The 18,692-nt window shown below is 40.2% G+C and overlaps 1 protein-coding gene and 1 long non-coding RNA gene across 3 annotated transcripts in view; one reads left to right on the top strand and one right to left on the bottom strand.

Moving 5' to 3' along the window:
* The first annotated feature begins 322 nt into the window (after positions 1 to 322).
* Positions 323 to 2,067, top strand: LOC127467327 (uncharacterized). Its single transcript, XR_007903068.1, has 3 exons — positions 323 to 501; positions 1,162 to 1,420; positions 1,828 to 2,067. It is a non-coding gene; the product is annotated as an uncharacterized LOC127467327 (long non-coding RNA).
* Positions 2,068 to 6,376: 4,309 nt separating this feature from the next.
* Positions 6,377 to 18,692, bottom strand: part of CRYL1 (crystallin lambda 1) — a 48,856-nt gene continuing 36,540 nt past the window's right edge. For both annotated transcript variants that reach the window (XM_051779138.1, XM_051779139.1), the window contains exons 6-8: positions 18,293 to 18,398; positions 10,157 to 10,263; positions 6,377 to 8,565 (exon numbers count right to left, since the gene is read on the bottom strand). In XM_051779138.1, the coding sequence (XP_051635098.1) occupies positions 8,452 to 8,565; positions 10,157 to 10,263; positions 18,293 to 18,398 (327 nt within the window). In that variant the 3' untranslated portion in view covers positions 6,377 to 8,451. The remainder of the gene's footprint in view (positions 8,566 to 10,156; positions 10,264 to 18,292; positions 18,399 to 18,692) is intronic.

The raw sequence follows: 18,692 nt of genomic DNA, 5'->3' as shown, positions 1-18,692 counted from the left end.
AAGGGTCCTGCTTCTACTGCCCTGTGCCTACTAGGTCCAAACATAAAAGCCCCATTGTATAAAAAGGCCTTCTGTCAATAACTTTGTTTGAAAGCTCACAGAGCAGCCAATCACCAATGATCTCAGCAGGCACCAAGTGCACAAATAAATACAGAGTCAGCCATAAAATTGGGAGCAGCTTCATCTTCAAACCTATCATGAGTTATATTGGACAAGTCAAACATCACCTTCAACAGAGAGGATTAGGAAAAGGGTGTGTTTGGCACTCTAGCACCTCCAGCACATAGCACTCTCCTAGTAGAATGTGAGTCAGATGGGCAGCTGGGCTGTGTCTGGGGAACTGCTATCTGCTGCTGAGAATGACCAACACAGGCCCTTGTGACATCAGCTATGATTAAGCAGGGTCCAGACAGCCAGAGATTGGAATTTGGATCCCGTCTACTGAGTGAAAAAAATCAGTAGTCACCATAAAGAGTTTGCTTGTAGAGGCTGGAGAGGGAGGTTGGTACAACATCTGCATAGCAATTAATCCTCATGTGCAGCTTTGAAATTAAAGATGATCCTCTGAGCAGCTGAGAAACACCAGTAATAAAGGGTCAGAAGAAACAGAGTAGAAACAGAGGTGGATGGTAAATGGTGAATGGACAATTCAAAAGAAGGTTTAAAAAAAAAGGAAAAAGAACTATAACATAGGGCAGCATATAACCATATGTCAACATGAGCTTGGCAATCATGGAAAGGATCACATATTTAAAAAGGGCTGGAAAATACAAGTTTCTCCCTCAGAGAAACTTCTCGATGAAATGTACCCAGAAAGGAGGAGTTATGAGAAGCAAACAGAGTAATGCTGTTCCAGTGTCACCATTGAAAATAAGCTCTCTGAGCATTACTGAAAATAAGGAAGAGCTACGGACTTAAAACAAACCAGTCTTCCCATGGTAGCTGAGTTTTATTCAGTTCTGGTCTTTGTGCTTTCTTACTATAAACAAGGTGATCATGTATTGTTCTAGAAGTCTCTCAACACTGCCTTAATTAGGCAGCTTCCAAATTATCTCTGTTGTGTTATGCCATATTATCCATAAATCATGACCATGGTCATATTCAAGCTGTTCTTGTAGGCTCTAACATCCAGTAGTGATCACCTCTGCCTTTTAATATAAGTTTCAGAACCTTTGATATGACCACCAGAGGAAGGTCCTACAACTATACAAGACTTGGCAAAAGAGCCCCATGCTGCTGATAGATTTGTCTCATGGCAAGTTCTCAAGCTTTCCTCACATTGAAGAAATGCCATCCGGTGGGTGGCAGCTGGCGGTAACCTGTGTAAGGGGAAAGCAGAAAAGCTGCAGCAGGTATCACGGAGCAGAGAGCCTGGACAAGCACAGCAGTGGGGCAGATGGACCTCACTTAGCTTTTACAGGTAAATTATCTATTATAGGTGAATAGTTCAAGCTTCTTAGCCTGGGAAATGGGTGAATGAGGATGAGCTGTTAACATCTATTTCTAACTATGCAGTAAGCTGTGGCTGGGCTTCCTATGAGCTGGGCAGACTGGCCTATTTTGGCAGTGCAAGCAAAACTCCTTTGCTACAGAAACAGGGCAGCAAGCCATGCTGGAGGCCAGCACAGACGGATCTGGCCTACAAAATGGAACAAACCCCCAGGATTGTGGGCAAGGCTGTCCATGTTGCTTATTTACTGAAACTGCATCAGCACGGCCAGGAGTGAGGTTTTGGAGCAAAATCCTTTTGGTGACATTAAGGAAACTCATCGGCAGATTACAGGGAAGGTGGCAGCTGGAAATTACACTTCCTTTTGCTCTTCACAGGCACAGGGACAGGACTGCCAGTAGGGTGGACATGGCAGTAACTACCTGAGGCTACAATCAGCAGCCACTGTTTGGACAGTTGTCACAATAAGTTCTGTGGCAGTAAGTGCAATGAGTTGGTCAGGCAGCACTTTACTGAGGTAGCACTCTCCAGAGGAGTCTGGACTGTAATTTTTGTAAATGGAGACTTTAAACCAAAAGCTATATGCAGATGCAGTAAGCACTGTTCACACAATGTAACAAGCGCATACCTCACTTACACCAATGATTAAATATGATTGCATTAATCCCTATCTAATGGTTTCCTTATAACAAACTATTAAGATACTACTATCAGATTAAAACATAAAATCAGATTACTACTTAATTAAATCTGATTTTATTTGTAATAGTATAAATAATACCTGCATCTTGATAAGAAAATTTATATTTTCTGTTTTTCTCTGCAGTCATATCCTTATTTTTAATGCCTTTTGTTTTGTAAACAACAGACTAGTGTGAGATGTCTCTTTCAGCAATTGAAGTTATTTCAGACTTCTGTAATTACCCTTTAGTATGCACTAGATTTTGATAGAAGGGAGATGTAGTTTGTAATTATCTTTTCTTCCTAAAAAAAAGAAAACCAAAAGCAAGCACGAGGAACGTTTCTGGTTTACAGAATTACACAATGTTACTTTGTGCTACTCCATAAGCTTCTGTATGACGTGGACCAGGCACAGGCACTGCTCATTCCATTAAATTGCCTAGTTTCACAGTTTGCTGTCCCCACTAGCCCATATGTTTGAAATGGCACAGTTACATCTTTTCATTACTGCATGGCTTTGAAATGACATTGCTGAGTAATATCAGAAAATCTGTTTTTGTGGTTGCAAAGTGCTCTGGAATGTGAAAAGCATTTCTGTGACTGCTACCTTTGTGTTATAGTGGCAATTCCAATAATATCTTTTTAGCAGAAATAGTTTCTATATTACTACTAAGAACTTAGTAGGCAGATTGCAGTCCATTAAGTTTTTAAATAGGGCTAAAAAAAGATACAAATTCTACAGCAACACAGCTTGGAATAAAGCTGACTGGTAAACTACAACCTCATTTCCTCAGTAAGATCAGAGTGAGAGTGAGGATTTTCTAGCCTCATCTAGCCCTTCTTGGGCTGCCAAAAATGCCCCTATGGTATTCCTTAGGAGGATTATCTGTTTAAGCAGACCAAGAACAAGAAACTGTGGGCTTTGTGTGGAAAGTATCTACCATTAAGGTAGTGGAAAAATTAGTGCAAGATCTAAAGTTAAAGTTTAAACACATAACAAATGCAAAGGAAGGTTTTCACAATGTTTAAGTTGCAGAGGCTTTTTAATGTTTTCTGTTAGAAAACATCTCCATTGTGATGACACAGAGGTGTTGGAACCTTACGGAGACCTTGGGCTGTATGTTAAAAAATGTAACGGTAGTCATCATTGAGGGTTAAGCTAGGCAGATGAAACATCCAATTTAGGACAAATTTGCAGCTCTATTTTATATAAAATCTTCTAAAAAGTAAGTTCAGCTTCTGCAGAAAGCTTTCCTACATCCATATGAAAGTATGGACTCTTAACCTTTCCATGTTAGATGGTATTTTACTCATAGATAAAGAGAAACAAGTTTATGGATGATTGTGCATCTTACACGTCTCTGCTTGCAAGAGCAGGTCTGAAATCCATGTAGCTGGAAGAAGTCTACAAAGCCACATGTTAAAATCTCCATTTCACACTCAGGTTCAAGAAGAAATCTCATGCATGTCAAGTGCCGTTTTATTCCAAGTGTCCCTCCATTTCAGTGTTTGGTGAAGAGCAATCCATCCTTGCTGAAGGAACAAAAACTGTCAGAGAGAAGGGAAAATACTGAGGGACATGGAGCACTTCTTCGAATAAATGTTAAGAAAATAAGTCAAGCTGTTCCCTAGCAAACTAGAAAATTTCTGTTTTTTTTCTGACCTCCCATTTACAACAGAAGCAAGAGGTCTGTGTAGCCTTTCTAGAGAAGAAAATTCTACCTGAAAAATGAACTGTAAGAGACACCAGTCCATGAGTAACACCCTGTAAGCAATGTGCTCTAAGCTGCATCACTGTTTAACTTTGAATAACAGGCTGAAGGGAAGAATTCCTTTCTGTGTCTGAAATCACAGAAAAGAACAGAAGGAAATCCTTGGCTGCTGGCTTGATACATACAGAGCCTTACCAAATCAAATGTGAGTTTTCCCCTGTGGTCAGTTTTCGTCTCTCCACTCTGATTGATTTGCAATAGCACCCACACACACACACACACATGCTCTGAAGCTCGAGGGAACAGGAGCAGATAAGCAGGCAGCTAGAGCAAACATATTCATTTACACTTGTTTAACTAGATCTAAATTAATTTGTGGAACGTTCCCTTTGGGCCTGGTAGGCTGTTGAAAGCAAAAGACCTTTTTTTTTTTTCCTACTTACAGTAATTGCTAGGTTCGCATCTGCTGGGCTCCTCTTCTCATGGAGAACTCCTGTCCTCCATATCTCCATCTCTGCAAGGGCCCCAGTTACATATTTGCAAAGATCTTTTTGTAACTCCATACTATGGCAATGCAATCCTGACATGTAACTATATAGGCACTGGCAGCAGATCTCACCTTTTGACTGAGACTGACAATGACATAGTTTTGTCTCAAAATTATTTTTTCTCTTTTTATAACAAGCACCACAAGCACTTATCCTGCTTCCGTAATGAAGCACAGTTCACTCTTTGCCCAAAAGATAGTATGGATAGGATAACACAGTTTCTTAATACCATCCAATTAGATAACAGGGGAATCAGAAAATGCTTACATTTTAACTTTCAAACTATTATCATGACTAGAAGAATAACTACAGAATAGGGAAGGTAAATTCACATGGCTGCTTTGCAGGCTGCAAACTACTCCCATTACACTCAAAGATTTGGGAAACAGAGGTATTGGACTTCCCTTAGTGAAGGAGGTATTTTCCTGCATCTGTCCTTTCTTCCTTATCTTACACATGATTTAGTTTGATTTCCCACAGCATTAAGTCAAAGGCTTTGGTATGGACACAGTGGTCTCGGCTTTCAGTAAGCAGCAGTAACTTATAGTGAAGTCTGCATAATAAGGAAAATAATAAATATCAAATTAGTAAAACAGAGAAAAACACAGTGCAACAGACTTAGAAAATTCCATCTTCCATCACAAGAAGTTTATTGCATTTCAGGAGAAAAGTAATGGGATAAAAGGAGTAAGACAAATTTGAAGAAAAAAATCAAACCAATTAATTCAACAGAATTGGAATTTTGCAGACTTATTTACATGCAGTAACACCACCCTCAATTTCATTTATGATTTGGGTAAAAAAGTCCTCTCATCATATGTGACAATTTGAACTAATCTATCTACATTCTTTGGGGTTAACTGACTTAAGACAGAGCAACATTTCTGATGCAAAATGGTCCAAAATCAAATGAAACTTGGAATCAGGCAAATGCAGGCTGGGATGGAGCTCAGAGGTCTCTGCTGTAACCTCCTGCTCACAGCAGGTGAGCTCTGAGGTCAGACCAGGCTGCTCAGGGCTTCACCCTGCTGGGACTTGAAAACCTCCAAGTACAGAGATTGCACCACCTCTGCGGACAACCTGTGCCCCTGCCTTACTATCTTCATGGGGCAAAAAGTGTCTTCTTACATCCAGACTGAAACTCTTGCCTTTCAATTTATGTCCATTGTCTCTACCTTCTCCCCCAGCCCCAATTTACAGCCTGACTCAGTCTCCTCGATGACTTCCCTACAGGCACTGGGGACAGCTGGTAGGTCCTCCCAAAGCCACCATCTCTGCTCCAGGTTGTACAAGTCCAGCTCCCCCAGTCTCTCCTTGGAGCACCAGCCTCACCATCTTGGGGGCCTCCCCTACCCCTTGTCCCTGTACAAGATATGTCCCATGTCTTTCTTGTCTTTCTTGTCCTGGGACCTCTAAGCTGGGTGCAGGATTTAGATACCATCTAACGACTATGAGTAAAGGGGATTAATTGTGAACAGGGTACAGGTCCCTGGGATGAGGACAGCCCATTTCATTCTTTTAGCTACCTTTTCCTAATGCTTTCCAGTTGTTGCATTTACTAACTAATAATTGTGTGTACTTCAAATCCTATGCAAATGTCAGCTAAAACACATTTTTTTTCAAGAATCTCCCCCCACCTTCAACTTATAGCTGTGAACCTATGTGGGAACTGATGCTCCAAGGTGAGCTTTGCTGTATGCTAGACCCTGTGGAGGAGCTGCTCACAACACGGAAGTGCTCTGGCTCTCTTCAGAGAGCTTTTCCCCCCACAGAAAACCATTCCCTCACAGCAGAGCCTCGTGTCTGCAGCAACTGGTAAAGTGTCTGCAGCAACACATAAAGTATAGGAGAGTGTGCATTATTTCTTGTCTGTTTTCTCCCCTGACTTCCACAAGTTATTCTACCAGGACACTGGTTTCTAAAGACCCGTATGTAGTATGTAGTAGTGCTACCACTAAAACATCAATCACACTGGAGCACAGAAGTTAATACCTTCCTCATTAAAATAGTTTATTAATAAGCAAAATAAAAACAGTGGCAAATATTTCATTACATGATTCAGTTTTAAAATATCTCAGAATAAACAGAAGCAATGCAAGCTAATTAATTATGACAATGTCATATGCCCATAAGAAAAACAGGTCAAATCTTGAAAGTAATCAGAACCTTGTTTAATAAGGCCTCAGGAGTGAGGATTGACCTCTCCAACTTCAGATATCTAAATGCAGGTTGAGCCAGTTGCTGTGGCAATAAAAAACAATAGAAGAAATCTGACAATTTTAAGTCTATATTGGAATAAAATAATTTAAGCTTACAAATTTTCCTTTCTCTTGGCTGATTATAAAGAAGCACAGGACAATGTCTGCACTATGCCTCCCATCCTATGTTTCACATCCAGAAACGTGTTCTCGGCCCACCATTTGTGTCAAGCAATACAATTTATCCTACATCTCTTTTACTGTGACCTAAGCAGAAATAAGTGGTATTGGTATGTTCATGCAGACGTTTCAGCTCAAAATGGTAACTAATAAAATTTCAACAGCTTGTTTGTATCCTCTATAAAAAACAGGAGAATTAGCAAAATGACAGCTTAAAACTTCTGCATCTGTGCTGTGACTGAAGTTACATGACCAGTTAGCACAAATTCAGAAATGCATAACTCAGGAAGGGTGGGTGCAATGCACTGTTTCAAGTTATTCTTACTATCTGCATAACAATAATGCCCCAAGGTTCCAGCTAAGATCAAAGTCCAACCATATTATAGGGTTCAGACATTCATAATAACACTTTGTCTGCTGTGGATGAAAACATGCCACTGCAGCACCTGAGGTTGATACTACTTCCAGGTGTATCCTGCCTCTTTGTCCATGGAGATGTTGTGTCTCCAGAGGGAAGGGCAGCAGTAAAGCCTAAATGCTGCATTTAAGCCACTGTATCTTTCCCTCTGCAGGGGAGCAAAATAGCAGATCACAGAATCATAGAAGGGCTTGTGTTGGAAGGGACCTTAAAGATCATCTAGTTCCAACCCAGATACCTGCGGTCCCTTCAGCTGCAGCTGTTACACTCACTACAGCTGAGTCCTAAAGAAGCAGATCTTGTTTCAGCTAATGTATAAAACAGACGTGGCACGAGAGAGGTGAACTGGCTTCCCAAGATCATTCAGATGATCATGGAGAAAGCCCAGACAGACCCACTACACGGTACTGTCTCCCAAACTAGCTACTAAATCAAAATCTCTTATTTCTCAGAGACAAGCCTTAAAATGAGGCACATACTAATGCAGCAATGCCAATGGCCAGCATCAAACATCGGTGGGCAAAGCCATGGGGTATCAAGTGCATGGTCTTAAAGACCAAGTAGGTCTCTGGTAAGTTTAACAGAACAAGGGGTAGGGAATAAAGGGGAAATTCTGCTCTATTTACTTACATTTAGATCACCATACAAGTACAGAAGTGCCAAAGGGTGGGAAAGGAGGAGCAATTCTTTCCCGTACATTGTGGTACAGTAATAGATAGGAGTTGAAGTGACCCTTACTGCTGCTGAGGTCTCAGCTCACTGACCAGTGAATCCACTCTTTGCTCAATGCAACCTTCTCCTATCTGCAGCCAGAGCTTCACAAATTAACCTCACTGTCACAGTGATTGGTGGGTGTGGGCTTATTTTCTCCAGTGACAAACAGCTGATGTTTGCCTGTTTCAGATCCTTGCATAATCCCTGCAAATATTGTTCAAGTGCTGAATTCCTAAGCAAGCTGAAAAATGCATTATTTAAAACACGATTGTGTTCCAGCATTGCACAATATTAATATTGCTAAAGCTACTTAATGCTTGCACATCTAATGCATTTATACAGTAATTTGATAAATTTTAACTGAACTTTTTAATAACTGTTTCTAGTTATTCATTAATTTGTCAAATTTGGACCAAATGTTTCATTGGTCTCTACATGTGCACATATCATTGGTTGCACATTCAGTCTCCTCTTCCGCACGACAAAAAATTTCCACTTTTTTATGAAGATCTGCTCTTCATTTGGTCTCTCCTGTTAGACAAGGTGCACCTCAGTTGGATTTCATTTGTGTTTTCAGTTTGGCAAGACCAGTGAGACAGTCATCTCTCCATTTTCTCCTGGCATCCAAGACTTTTGGCACAACTGGAATTTTTTCAGACATTGCCTGGAACAGAAAATTTAAGATGATTAAATCTCACGTTCTGAATAGAAAGTTTCTCACCAGCACTGTTTTCCTGTTTTCCCTGTGTCAGATCAAGTCAACATCCACACAAACTATAATGTAGTTTCACAAGCAACAGGTCACTAATTCTTTACATGGATGACTGGAAATGAGCCAACCCATATGAGAAGAAAAGAGTTCCCACTTGTATAAGGTTATCCTGAATGTGACAATGAAGATGACTACAGAAACAACAAAACATCAGCCTCTTCCCTCATTTTGCTCCACACAGCCACTGCCTAGTCTCTTTGACAATAATCTTTTATCAAGCAGGAGGGAGGCAACCGGGCCATTTATGTGGCTGAAAATGTGCTCTAAACCATATTCTTGTGTGTGTTTTTAAAGCTGTGATGTCTCTTCTGGTTCCCAATAAATGTAATGAGGGATACCACGTTTATTAAAAACATTTTGTCTTAAGAGTGTCAGTTATAATAAAAATGATAGAGGGAGACACATAACGAATTCAGGGGAAAAAAAGGTATTTCTGAGTGTACAACTGAAGTTCTTAGAAGTGCCAAAGAAAAAGCAGTTTTTTTGAGAGAGCAGGTAAAGATTACAAGGTCATCTTTGCCAAAAGAGTACCTGAGGTCTTAGGTTTAAAAATCAAGTGTTGAGAAACTTGGTAAAACCAGGACCTGCTACCAATGACTGGCAAGCTGTGGTCACTCCAGAAAAAAATCAGCCGGAGGGATAGAGAAGTAAGATAAGAAATGTCTAATGATTTACTCTAAGAAAGGATCCTTGCAAGCCCATCTTTGGTGCTGAAGACTGAAGATAATAAAGAGACACAGAAACAGATGTTGAAGTGGAATCCAGCTTTTTATAAAAAACCCCAAAGTCTTTCATGCAGATTAAAAGCTGCTAATTGTGAATGACTCCACAATTATTATTGATTGTTATTATAAGCAATCTATGTTGTTAAAGCATAAAAGAATTCTTTTCCTTTTTAAAATAGCTCATGTTGAAATTGCATTAACATAAAAAGAAACAAAACAGTGCTATCTTCCAGACAGACTGCCTCCATATTTCGAATGAATCTCTGATAGCTGATCAGAAATGATCCAACACATACATGCGTTCTTTAGTGAAGCATTAAAAAAGGCAGAGTTAGGAAACACTTCAGTTAGTTCCTATGGTCATTCAAAACAGCCTACATAGTAAGTATAAACAAATTGTGGGCTTAGAAATGTTAATAGATAAACTAGATCCCAATCCAGAAGAGCACTTTAAAACATCTTTAAACATGCAAGTAACCTTACCAGACTGCTCACATGCTTAACTTAAACATGTATTTGCAGCGCTACAGACTGGAACTCTAGTTTGTAAAGCACACAAAAACAAGAAAAAGAACACCCAGAAGGAAAAAAGCTACAGGGTATATACAGCAAGGAATCTTCTTCCTTAAAGTACATATTCACACAATAAGTACAGACTACGGATACCTATAGCAGTTAACTGAAATGGTACAAATTTTAAAATAAAAGCTAATATTCTTTGTTCCGAGTGGCACTGTTTTTATCAATTCCGTATTTACCTGATTGACTTTCTGCACAATTTCACCTGAAAATTCTGGAACTGGCCCAAAGGTGTTCAGAACAAGTCTCATTCCTTCAGAGTATCTTTCACAATAATTTGCAATACCTAAAAATAAGAGTGAAAAGTTAGATTTCAACAAAATTTCCTAGTTAAGGTCAGTAAGGCTGCCTGTGCTTAAGCACTGTCTAATATCAGAAACCCAAAAAATGGTCTGCTCTTATGATTAAGACATCTAATTGTCATCAAGGAAAAATGGATTCTAATCACCACATTTCCATTAAGGTTCATGGAAAAATCATTTAGGACACACCTTCATTGCAAAACCAGTTAATGTTACATACCAGCAGGTAATGCTATGTGAGGGGTGTTGTACACAACCACAGCTTTACTTGAGACAAGAAAGCCTCCTTGACCAGTGTCCACAAGGAGAGTGCTCTCACCTCTCCTCTCCTCCTGTTCAGTATGTGTCATATCCATTGCAGCACTCCTGTTATTATTTTTATTTATGAACCTGGAGTGTATCAAGAACAACATGGCTCAGGAAGAAAGGCATGGAGACCCAGGTGGCCTCTAGTGAAAGAAAAACACCTAAGGAGGAACAGATGGATCTTGCAGATCAATACCTTATATCGTAACTGGGGTTAGTGACTTTTATGACCCTCTTTGAAGGTTGAACACTTGTAGGGGGAGACAGGATCCACCTGACAAAGAGGAGAAAAAGCATCGTTGCCAAAAACCTGGCCAATCTGGTTAGAAAAGCTTTATATTAGGATCACTGGAAAAGTGAGATTACAACCAGTAATCAAGAGAGGAAGGTGTGCATGGGGATGGAAAGAAAAGAGTGCAGGGTAACAGGTACAAGAAAAATCTCAAAGTACAAAAAAAGGCAGAAGTCCACTCTAGTGTATATGCAAAAATGCATGCAGCTGGAAAACAACCAGGGGAAGTAAGAGTGCGGTCAAACAACTACAACATTATTGGAGCAACTGTGGTGTGGTGGGATGGCTCACACAGCTGGAGTGCTGCAGTGGACGGATATGGTGAACAGAGCAGTGTCAGCTACCAATTATTCTGGTGCTTATCCAGCTGACACAGGTCTATGACACTTAGACCAGTGCTAAATAGTTTGGGTTTGGTACTTTTCCAAAAGTCAAGGGATACCTTTCAAACATTTGGTAAGCTAGTTTAATAATATCATAAATCTGGTAGTTTTGATTTTGGTACAGGAGAAGGTAGAATAGAAGACTGTGTGCCAGAAGTCTTTTTCACAAGCCTTAAGCTAAAGAGCTAAAGAGATAGTATCTTAGGAATGCTGAACGGATATGGCTGATCCATTTACTTGGTAAATGTGAACTTCTGAGCTGGATATGGCCTTCAAAGCTCACTCAGCCAGCTAGACTTGAAAATTGAGCTCCTACTGGTAGCTCACTTTGAATGAATCAGAACAATTTCTGGGTGGGTGTAGCTCATCAGTTCAACAGAGACACGCCAAATGCAGGCTGGGTAATCCAATTGACTTACTGCACATAATGTATGAACGAAAAGAAGCCTTACATAAAGTCAGCAAAATAGGAAAAGGTGGGGAAAAAAAGTTATGGGTCTAGAGAAGAGCAGCAGCATTAGTGCAGTTGATCTCAACATTGTGGCTGAAATGGCAACATGCAGGCCCGTATGCTGCACACCAAGCAGGGAGGGGGCACTGCAGAATCTTTCAAGTCTCAAGTGAGGGAAATAGACCAAGTTAGAATACACACATAGTCTCAGCCAAGGACTAAAAAAATAATAGTTTCAAAATAACTAACTTAAGGTAGTACTCCCAGTGTGAAATGTCAGTGGAGACAACTGCAATTTTAATTTAGTTTCAGCAATCAGGATCAACTGTATGCTGCTGGCTTGAAGAGGGCACTTGAGCAATGGGGAATATTGCTGGAAAAATCACTTTGCTTTTCAACTGCAAACTCAAAATTAACAAATATTTGACTCCAGGTCTTTAGTCTTGGGAGTTCTTTGGTTCAAAGGTCAGGGCTATTGCAAAGGTGGATGTGAAGAGTCCTTGACTAGAGCATAGGGACAAGGAGGAGGAAAACAAATATGACAGAATCCCTTTAACTTTAATCCTTGTTGATACTACCCAGGGAGCAGCTTAATCTTAAAGAATTAGCATTAGTAAACAGTGTGAGACAGATAGGAGAGCATCCTAGAGATGGAGAAACAGGAAGAAGATGGCAAATGGGGTTGTTAAAAACAACCATCTCTTCTTGCATCCAGTTGCTGCACCCACACTGTGCCTCACTACCTCTAACTGGAGAACAAGAATGACGCAAAATGCATCTGGGACAGAGAAAGAGGATGATAGCTTCTTGTCTGTGTGGTTTGTTGGCTCCCTGTCTAAACCTCCATCTTCCCTGCACACGCTCACTTCATCAGCTTTGGAGAAAAGGCTGTGGGAGAAGGCAGATGTTGCAACAATTGGGAACTATGAACACAAGGCAGAAATACCTCCAGGGAAGGCAGGAATTCCTTGAATCTTCCTTCCACCACTTAGTCACAGGTATGGCAGAGATTGAAAGAACCTCTTCTTGAGGTAACAAAAAGTTCTAAGGGAGTAGTGGATGCATGATTATAGAGAAGAAAAGGGGAATACCCTACCTTCCTTGAAAGTTCGAAACCCATCTCGGCCTTTCTGACTTCTACAGTATAGTTACGGGAACATGTTATCACAGGCTAGACAAGGGCATTGATTCAAGGCTCTTCAGCTGCCCATATGTATCTAGGACACACAAGGCTCTTTACACCACCACCAAAGGAATAAGCTGCTACTTACTCAGCTTCAGTAGGAGTCCGGGCAGTTTCCAAAATGGCTAACGAACTGTCCCACAAGAATTTGTCCAAATAACCACACTTCAGGTTTACAGGTCCTTACCTGAAGGACTTGCACTGGTGTGGTTCAAACATGGTTCTTGCTGAAATGCCTCCAGTTGCATCATCAAGATGAACACGACATTGATGAAGAAAAAATAACTCAGAACAGATATTTAGCTTAGAAACATGCATAAAATGCTTCACTGCCCCAAGAAGACCTCTTCACAAGTGAAGTTCATAAAGAGAAAGGTGATGGGAGTAGCAGGAAGAAAGGGAAAATGTAACAGTATAAAATGTAGTATATTCATGCATTATAGTTTGTAAGCATCTTGAAGTACCTCAGCTTCTTCCTTTCTCTTCATAAGAAAGACAACAGGCATGAGGGATGCAAGCAAGCAAACTTGGTAAACCAGTCTGACAAGGAGACTACACATGGGGCAAAACAAGGAAGGCACTGAGATATTTGTGAAAGAGAGCAAGAGACAGGAGCAAGTGTTACTGGCATGGTCAGGGAATACGCCAAAGAGAGGGTGCTTCATGATACTGAGTATTAACTTGATGACTTTCAACCTGATGAACAGCATAACAAGATACTGTAATGACTCAAAAAGAGCTGCTAAGATGGTCAAGCCACTGATGCAATAGCATCAACAACTTGAAAAGACTGGGGTGGGGTTGACTTTAGCACATAAAATCTAAGAAGCAGCTGCACTGAAAGATGAGTATGGATGACAGTAGAAAAGAAGGGGCATATTTTGGGAACATCATGGAGTTCTGACATCATGGAGAACATCTGACATGGTTAGGTTATGTTCAGAGAAACAACAGTCCCAAACTCTGTTTTACTGATGGAGGAATTACATTTCTAGACATTACAGCTCCAACGGAAACTTTCTAAATGTAATCCTATCTTCAGCAAAGGTGTCTCTAACACAGATGCATGCTCTTAGTTAGGGTGTGAATTCATAGGACGCTTCATACACTACATTAATTCCCATATGAATTCACTTCAAAATCTAGTTGTATGAATACTTTTGACTACCCTAAGACAGCAGTAGCACCCAAAAAAGTTTTATTCTCACTGTTCCTATACCTCAACAGCAATGCACAAACATTTCTGTAGGTCTGTGAGATGGATCAAGGAATTAAATTGAGTCAATATGAACCACTCGGATGTGCTTTTTTTGCCCCCCCAAAGCAGTTTTCTTCCTGTCTGTTGCAATTCAGTTCTTAATATGCTGGTGGGGTTTCTGCTTCTTTTGATGACTTGATGCTGTCGTTTTATTTCACGTTCAAGGCTGTTGGCTCACTGCCATATATTCAACATTCCTAATACTCACGCATGGATTAACTGGTAACCTAAAGTAGCCTGGATAATAGGTTTGATAGGATCATTTATGAATTAACACAGCAGAAACAAGGCACTAGCACATAGGAAGTTCATGGGAAGATCTTGATGTATGCATCCCACAGGGAAAGAAGAAACACTGACTTCAGAAAAAATAATTGGAATAATATTTCTTATTCAAAACCAAACAAAAATGTCATATCACCCTAAAAAAAAAAAAAAGAAAAGACAGACTCTCCTACAAATAACACTATTTTTCTCTCACATGCCTCCTTCATGCCCACCATTCTTCCTCACTGATTAACAGAGTTTTAAGATTGTGGGCAACTAATATCTTACAGCTGTAAAGAAAGGCAGCTGCCGTGAAGCTGGTGAAGCTGATAGACAGGCTAACAAAATGGATAGAGGGGGTTTCTTATATCTACCTCCATTTCCCTCCACTGATAAAAAATAGACAGTATTAGTACAGTGCTTCAGAGCAGGTTGTCACAGAGTCATTTAGACTGGAAAAGACTTCTAAGATCATTAAGTTCAACCATTAACCCCGCACTGCTCAGTCCACCACTAAACCATGTCCCCAGGTGCCACATCTACATGTCTTTTCAATACCTCCAGGGATGGCGGCTCCACTACTTCCCTGGGCACCCTGTTCCAATGCTTGACAACCCTCTCCACAAAGTCTTTTTCCTTCGTATCCAATCTAAACCTTCCCTTGAGGGTTCCACCTCAAGGTGCAACTTGAGGCCATTCCCTCTTGTCCTATAACTTGTTTCCTGGGAGAAGAGATGGATCCCACATGGCTACAACCTCCTTTCAGGTAGTTGCAGAGAGTGATAAGTAGTTGCAGAGGCTCATCTACCCTGAGCCTCCTTTTCTCCAGGCTAAACACTCCCAGCTGCTCCTCATAAGATTTGTGCTCTGGACCCTTCCCCAGCTGTGTTGCCCTTTTCTGGACACACTCCAGCACCTCAATGTCTTTCTTGTAGTGAGGAGCCTAAAACTGAACACAGGATTCAAAGTGTGTCCGCACCAGTACCGAGCACAGGGGGTCAATCACTGCCCTATCTTGCTGCCCACACTATTGCTGATACAGGCCAGGATGCCATTGGCCTTTTTGGCCACCTGGGCATACTGCTGGCTCATGTTCATCCACTGTCAACCAAGACCCCCAGATTCTTTTCCACTGGGTAGCTTTCCAGCCACTCTTCCCCCAGGCTGTAGCACTGCATGGGGTTGTTGTGACCCAAGTGTGGGACCCAGCACTTGGCCTTGTTGAGCCTCATACAGTTGGCCTTGGCCCATGGATCCAGCCTGTCCAGATCCCTCTTCAGAGCCTTCCTGTCCTCCACAAAATCAACACTCCAACCCAACTCAGTGTCGTCTACCAACTGACTGAGGGTGTGCTCGATCCCCCTTGTCCAGATCATTGATGAAGATGTTAAATAGGACTGTCCCAAATACTGAGCCCTGGGAAGCACCACTATTTACTGGGCCCCAGCTGGATGTAACTCCATTTCACCACCACTCTCTGGCCATTCAGACAGTTTTTTACCCAGTGAACAATACACCTATCCAAGCCATGAGCAGCCAGTCTCTCCAGAAGAATGCTGTAGGAAACAGTGTCAAAGGCTTTACTAAAAGTCCAGGCAAACAACATACATAGCCTGTCCCTCATGCACTAAGTGAGTCATCTTACCATAGAAGATCAGGTTAGTCTAGAAAACCCTTGGCAAACAAGAGGAGGTCCATACTATTCATATTATGTGAAGCAATAGTGGACAACTGAAGAGAAGTTAGCACTGGAATGGAACTATGAACATAAGCCATCACATGTCCTGACATCAGCAATTTTGATTTAAACTGATGAGGGCAAGAGCCTGAGTCAGTCTGCGAGCACATAAAGAGGAGCAGCTCTAGACTCAGAGACAATGCATCTGCAAGGGCAGGAGTGAAGCAATACTTCTCATGATCCAAGTTATTGAACAATGGTGGAAGTGGTCCAGTACACAAGTGTACTAAATATGTTATTTTGGGGTTATTTTTAATTGAGAATATTATTTAATGTTAAAATAACTCTACAGATGTATTTTGGTTTTGTATTTTGCAAGCCTATCACCAGACTACTCTTTCGGTTTATCAGTCACTTGGATTGTATTTTCCAAGTTTTCTTCCCAACATATTAATAGAAGGAATCATTAAATCTAGAAGCTGGATAATTTCTGCCATTAATAAACAACCTACCAGTTTCATGTGTTACCTAAAATTGGTTTGAGACGGGAAATTTCAGAAATGTTTCTGTAACAATGACTATTTCCTGATAGGAAGAAAGAAGCTAAACTGGATCATGATGGAACACTAAAGAGCACTCCAGGAAGAGCCTCAAAATCAACCCAGATGACTTACATGATTCCATTTATCTCAAGTAAACATTGTTTTAGAATTACGGAGTCTAAAATATGGATAACAAAAAAAAGGATTCACAAGCATGATTTGATCTCTGAAATGGATTGCCATTTTTTTGGTATTAATAAACATTCTGTTTCAGTTTTATGTTTTAGTAGAGGCAGTTCAACAAGTTATTCTGACAGAAGACCTTGTGTATGGATGGTTCCTGCAGAGGGATGGCATGAGAGCTTAGTGGAATGGTAGGGGCTGGACAGGACAACCCTGGCCTGCAAGACTCCAGGTAGTTTGCTGTGCTGAAGGCTAGTGCTACATGCATCTGTTTTATATAAAGAATGTATTTGGTTATACTGAGTAAGTCTAAAATCACTAGAGAGAATGGAAACTGCTAGATATTAATATATCAGAAGAGGGAAACTTTTAGAAAGGTGCCTCTATTTAGAGGATGAATGTTGTTTACCTAACAATACACAAAAGCAAACACTCTGTGACATTTAATTTACTGATATACAACCAAACTGACAAGCTGAAAGACTCTGGTAGAGCATCCACAATTCCACATTCATGGCAAATTGCTTAGTCAGCCTTAAGAGACATAAGCTTCTGCTAAGTAACTAACCAAGAAGTAGAAGTAAAATAACACTTTAATTGTGCACTGGTATTTTATGATCTTGGTTTCTTATTTTTATTTTACTATTGTATTCTACTTTTGTTTATTTTACTGTTGCAGGGACCCCTCATGTTAGGGACCATACAAAAGCAGAATAAAGGCACGGCCCATAATATAACAAGTTAGTTTTTAGTTGACCTTCATTTCTTGAATTTTTTGTGATTTGCTAAAGTCTTTGCTCAGTCTTTTTAACATTGATCCACAATTTTTCTTTCATTTTATGAAATTCAATTTTTATTTAGCCAGGATTCACATATACTATTCTAAAAACATCTAAAAATCTGTCTTAATTATGCAAGACAGATTTTGAACCATTACTTGACTGCTTTGTCAAGTCAACTTCGTATGCACAGTATTATGTGACTAAAGTAATTTTACTTCACTCAGGATCTAAGCCAGCTTAAAGCACATCAGCTCCAGTGATATTTATACCAAGCTCTTGCTACAAATTCAGGGAGGGCAGCACTCATCTATGGAAAGTGATTTTCTGTTGACACTGGATTATCAGCTGAATTTTTTCAATACTTTCTTTTCCTGACACTCAGACAGTCCTGAACTATGGGTACAGCAATGCTGTCAAAGCACTGGGATGAATCTTGGAAAAAAATTAATTACACAGCTAGTGTTTTAATGATTTGTTGTCTTTCATCTGATCATTTACAATAGAGCAGTCAATATCCATTTCCTTCCATCAACCTCAAGTTTTAGGTAAATTTTCCTTTTCTTACCATTACAATAAAGAAAGAGACAAGCCATAGTTGCAGCAATCCTAACATGGTTTTATTACACATTTCCCAGTCTTGTGCAATGTAAGCCTTCCCTTCATATCCATAACATTTTAAACTACCTACCTTCTGCATTAAGATGCATGGTTTCCAGAGGTCCAATAAATGCATATCGCATTCCCAATCCATCAGACATTACAAGGTCTAGATCAGTAGGAGATATTACTCCTTCCTAAGCAGTAAAAGTAAAACAGGAAGGAAGGGTGGTGAATGTTTGCTTTTAATATAAAATTTCACAGGTTTTGTATATAATTAAAAAATTAAAGAAGTAATAAAAACCGAGGTCAGAAATAGCAGTTAGTTTGCAAAGAAAACAAAACTGCTTGCCAGAAATGTCCATCTATTATGCAAACCTTCCTATGGTTCAGTATAAGCACTCATTCATATCTCTACGATTGCTGTACTTCATAGTCCAACTACACTTTGATACATTTTCACAGTATTTTTTTAATTTATAAATTAATAT

Source organism: Manacus candei, unplaced genomic scaffold (genome assembly GCF_025592945.1).
Source record: "Manacus candei isolate 608988 ecotype Guabito, Panama unplaced genomic scaffold, ASM2559294v1 h1tg000014l, whole genome shotgun sequence".
In the NCBI taxonomy this organism is placed as follows: Eukaryota; Metazoa; Chordata; class Aves; order Passeriformes; family Pipridae; genus Manacus; species Manacus candei.
Note: the sequence above shows the minus strand (reverse complement) of the source record. Positions and strands in the feature narration are given on the sequence as shown.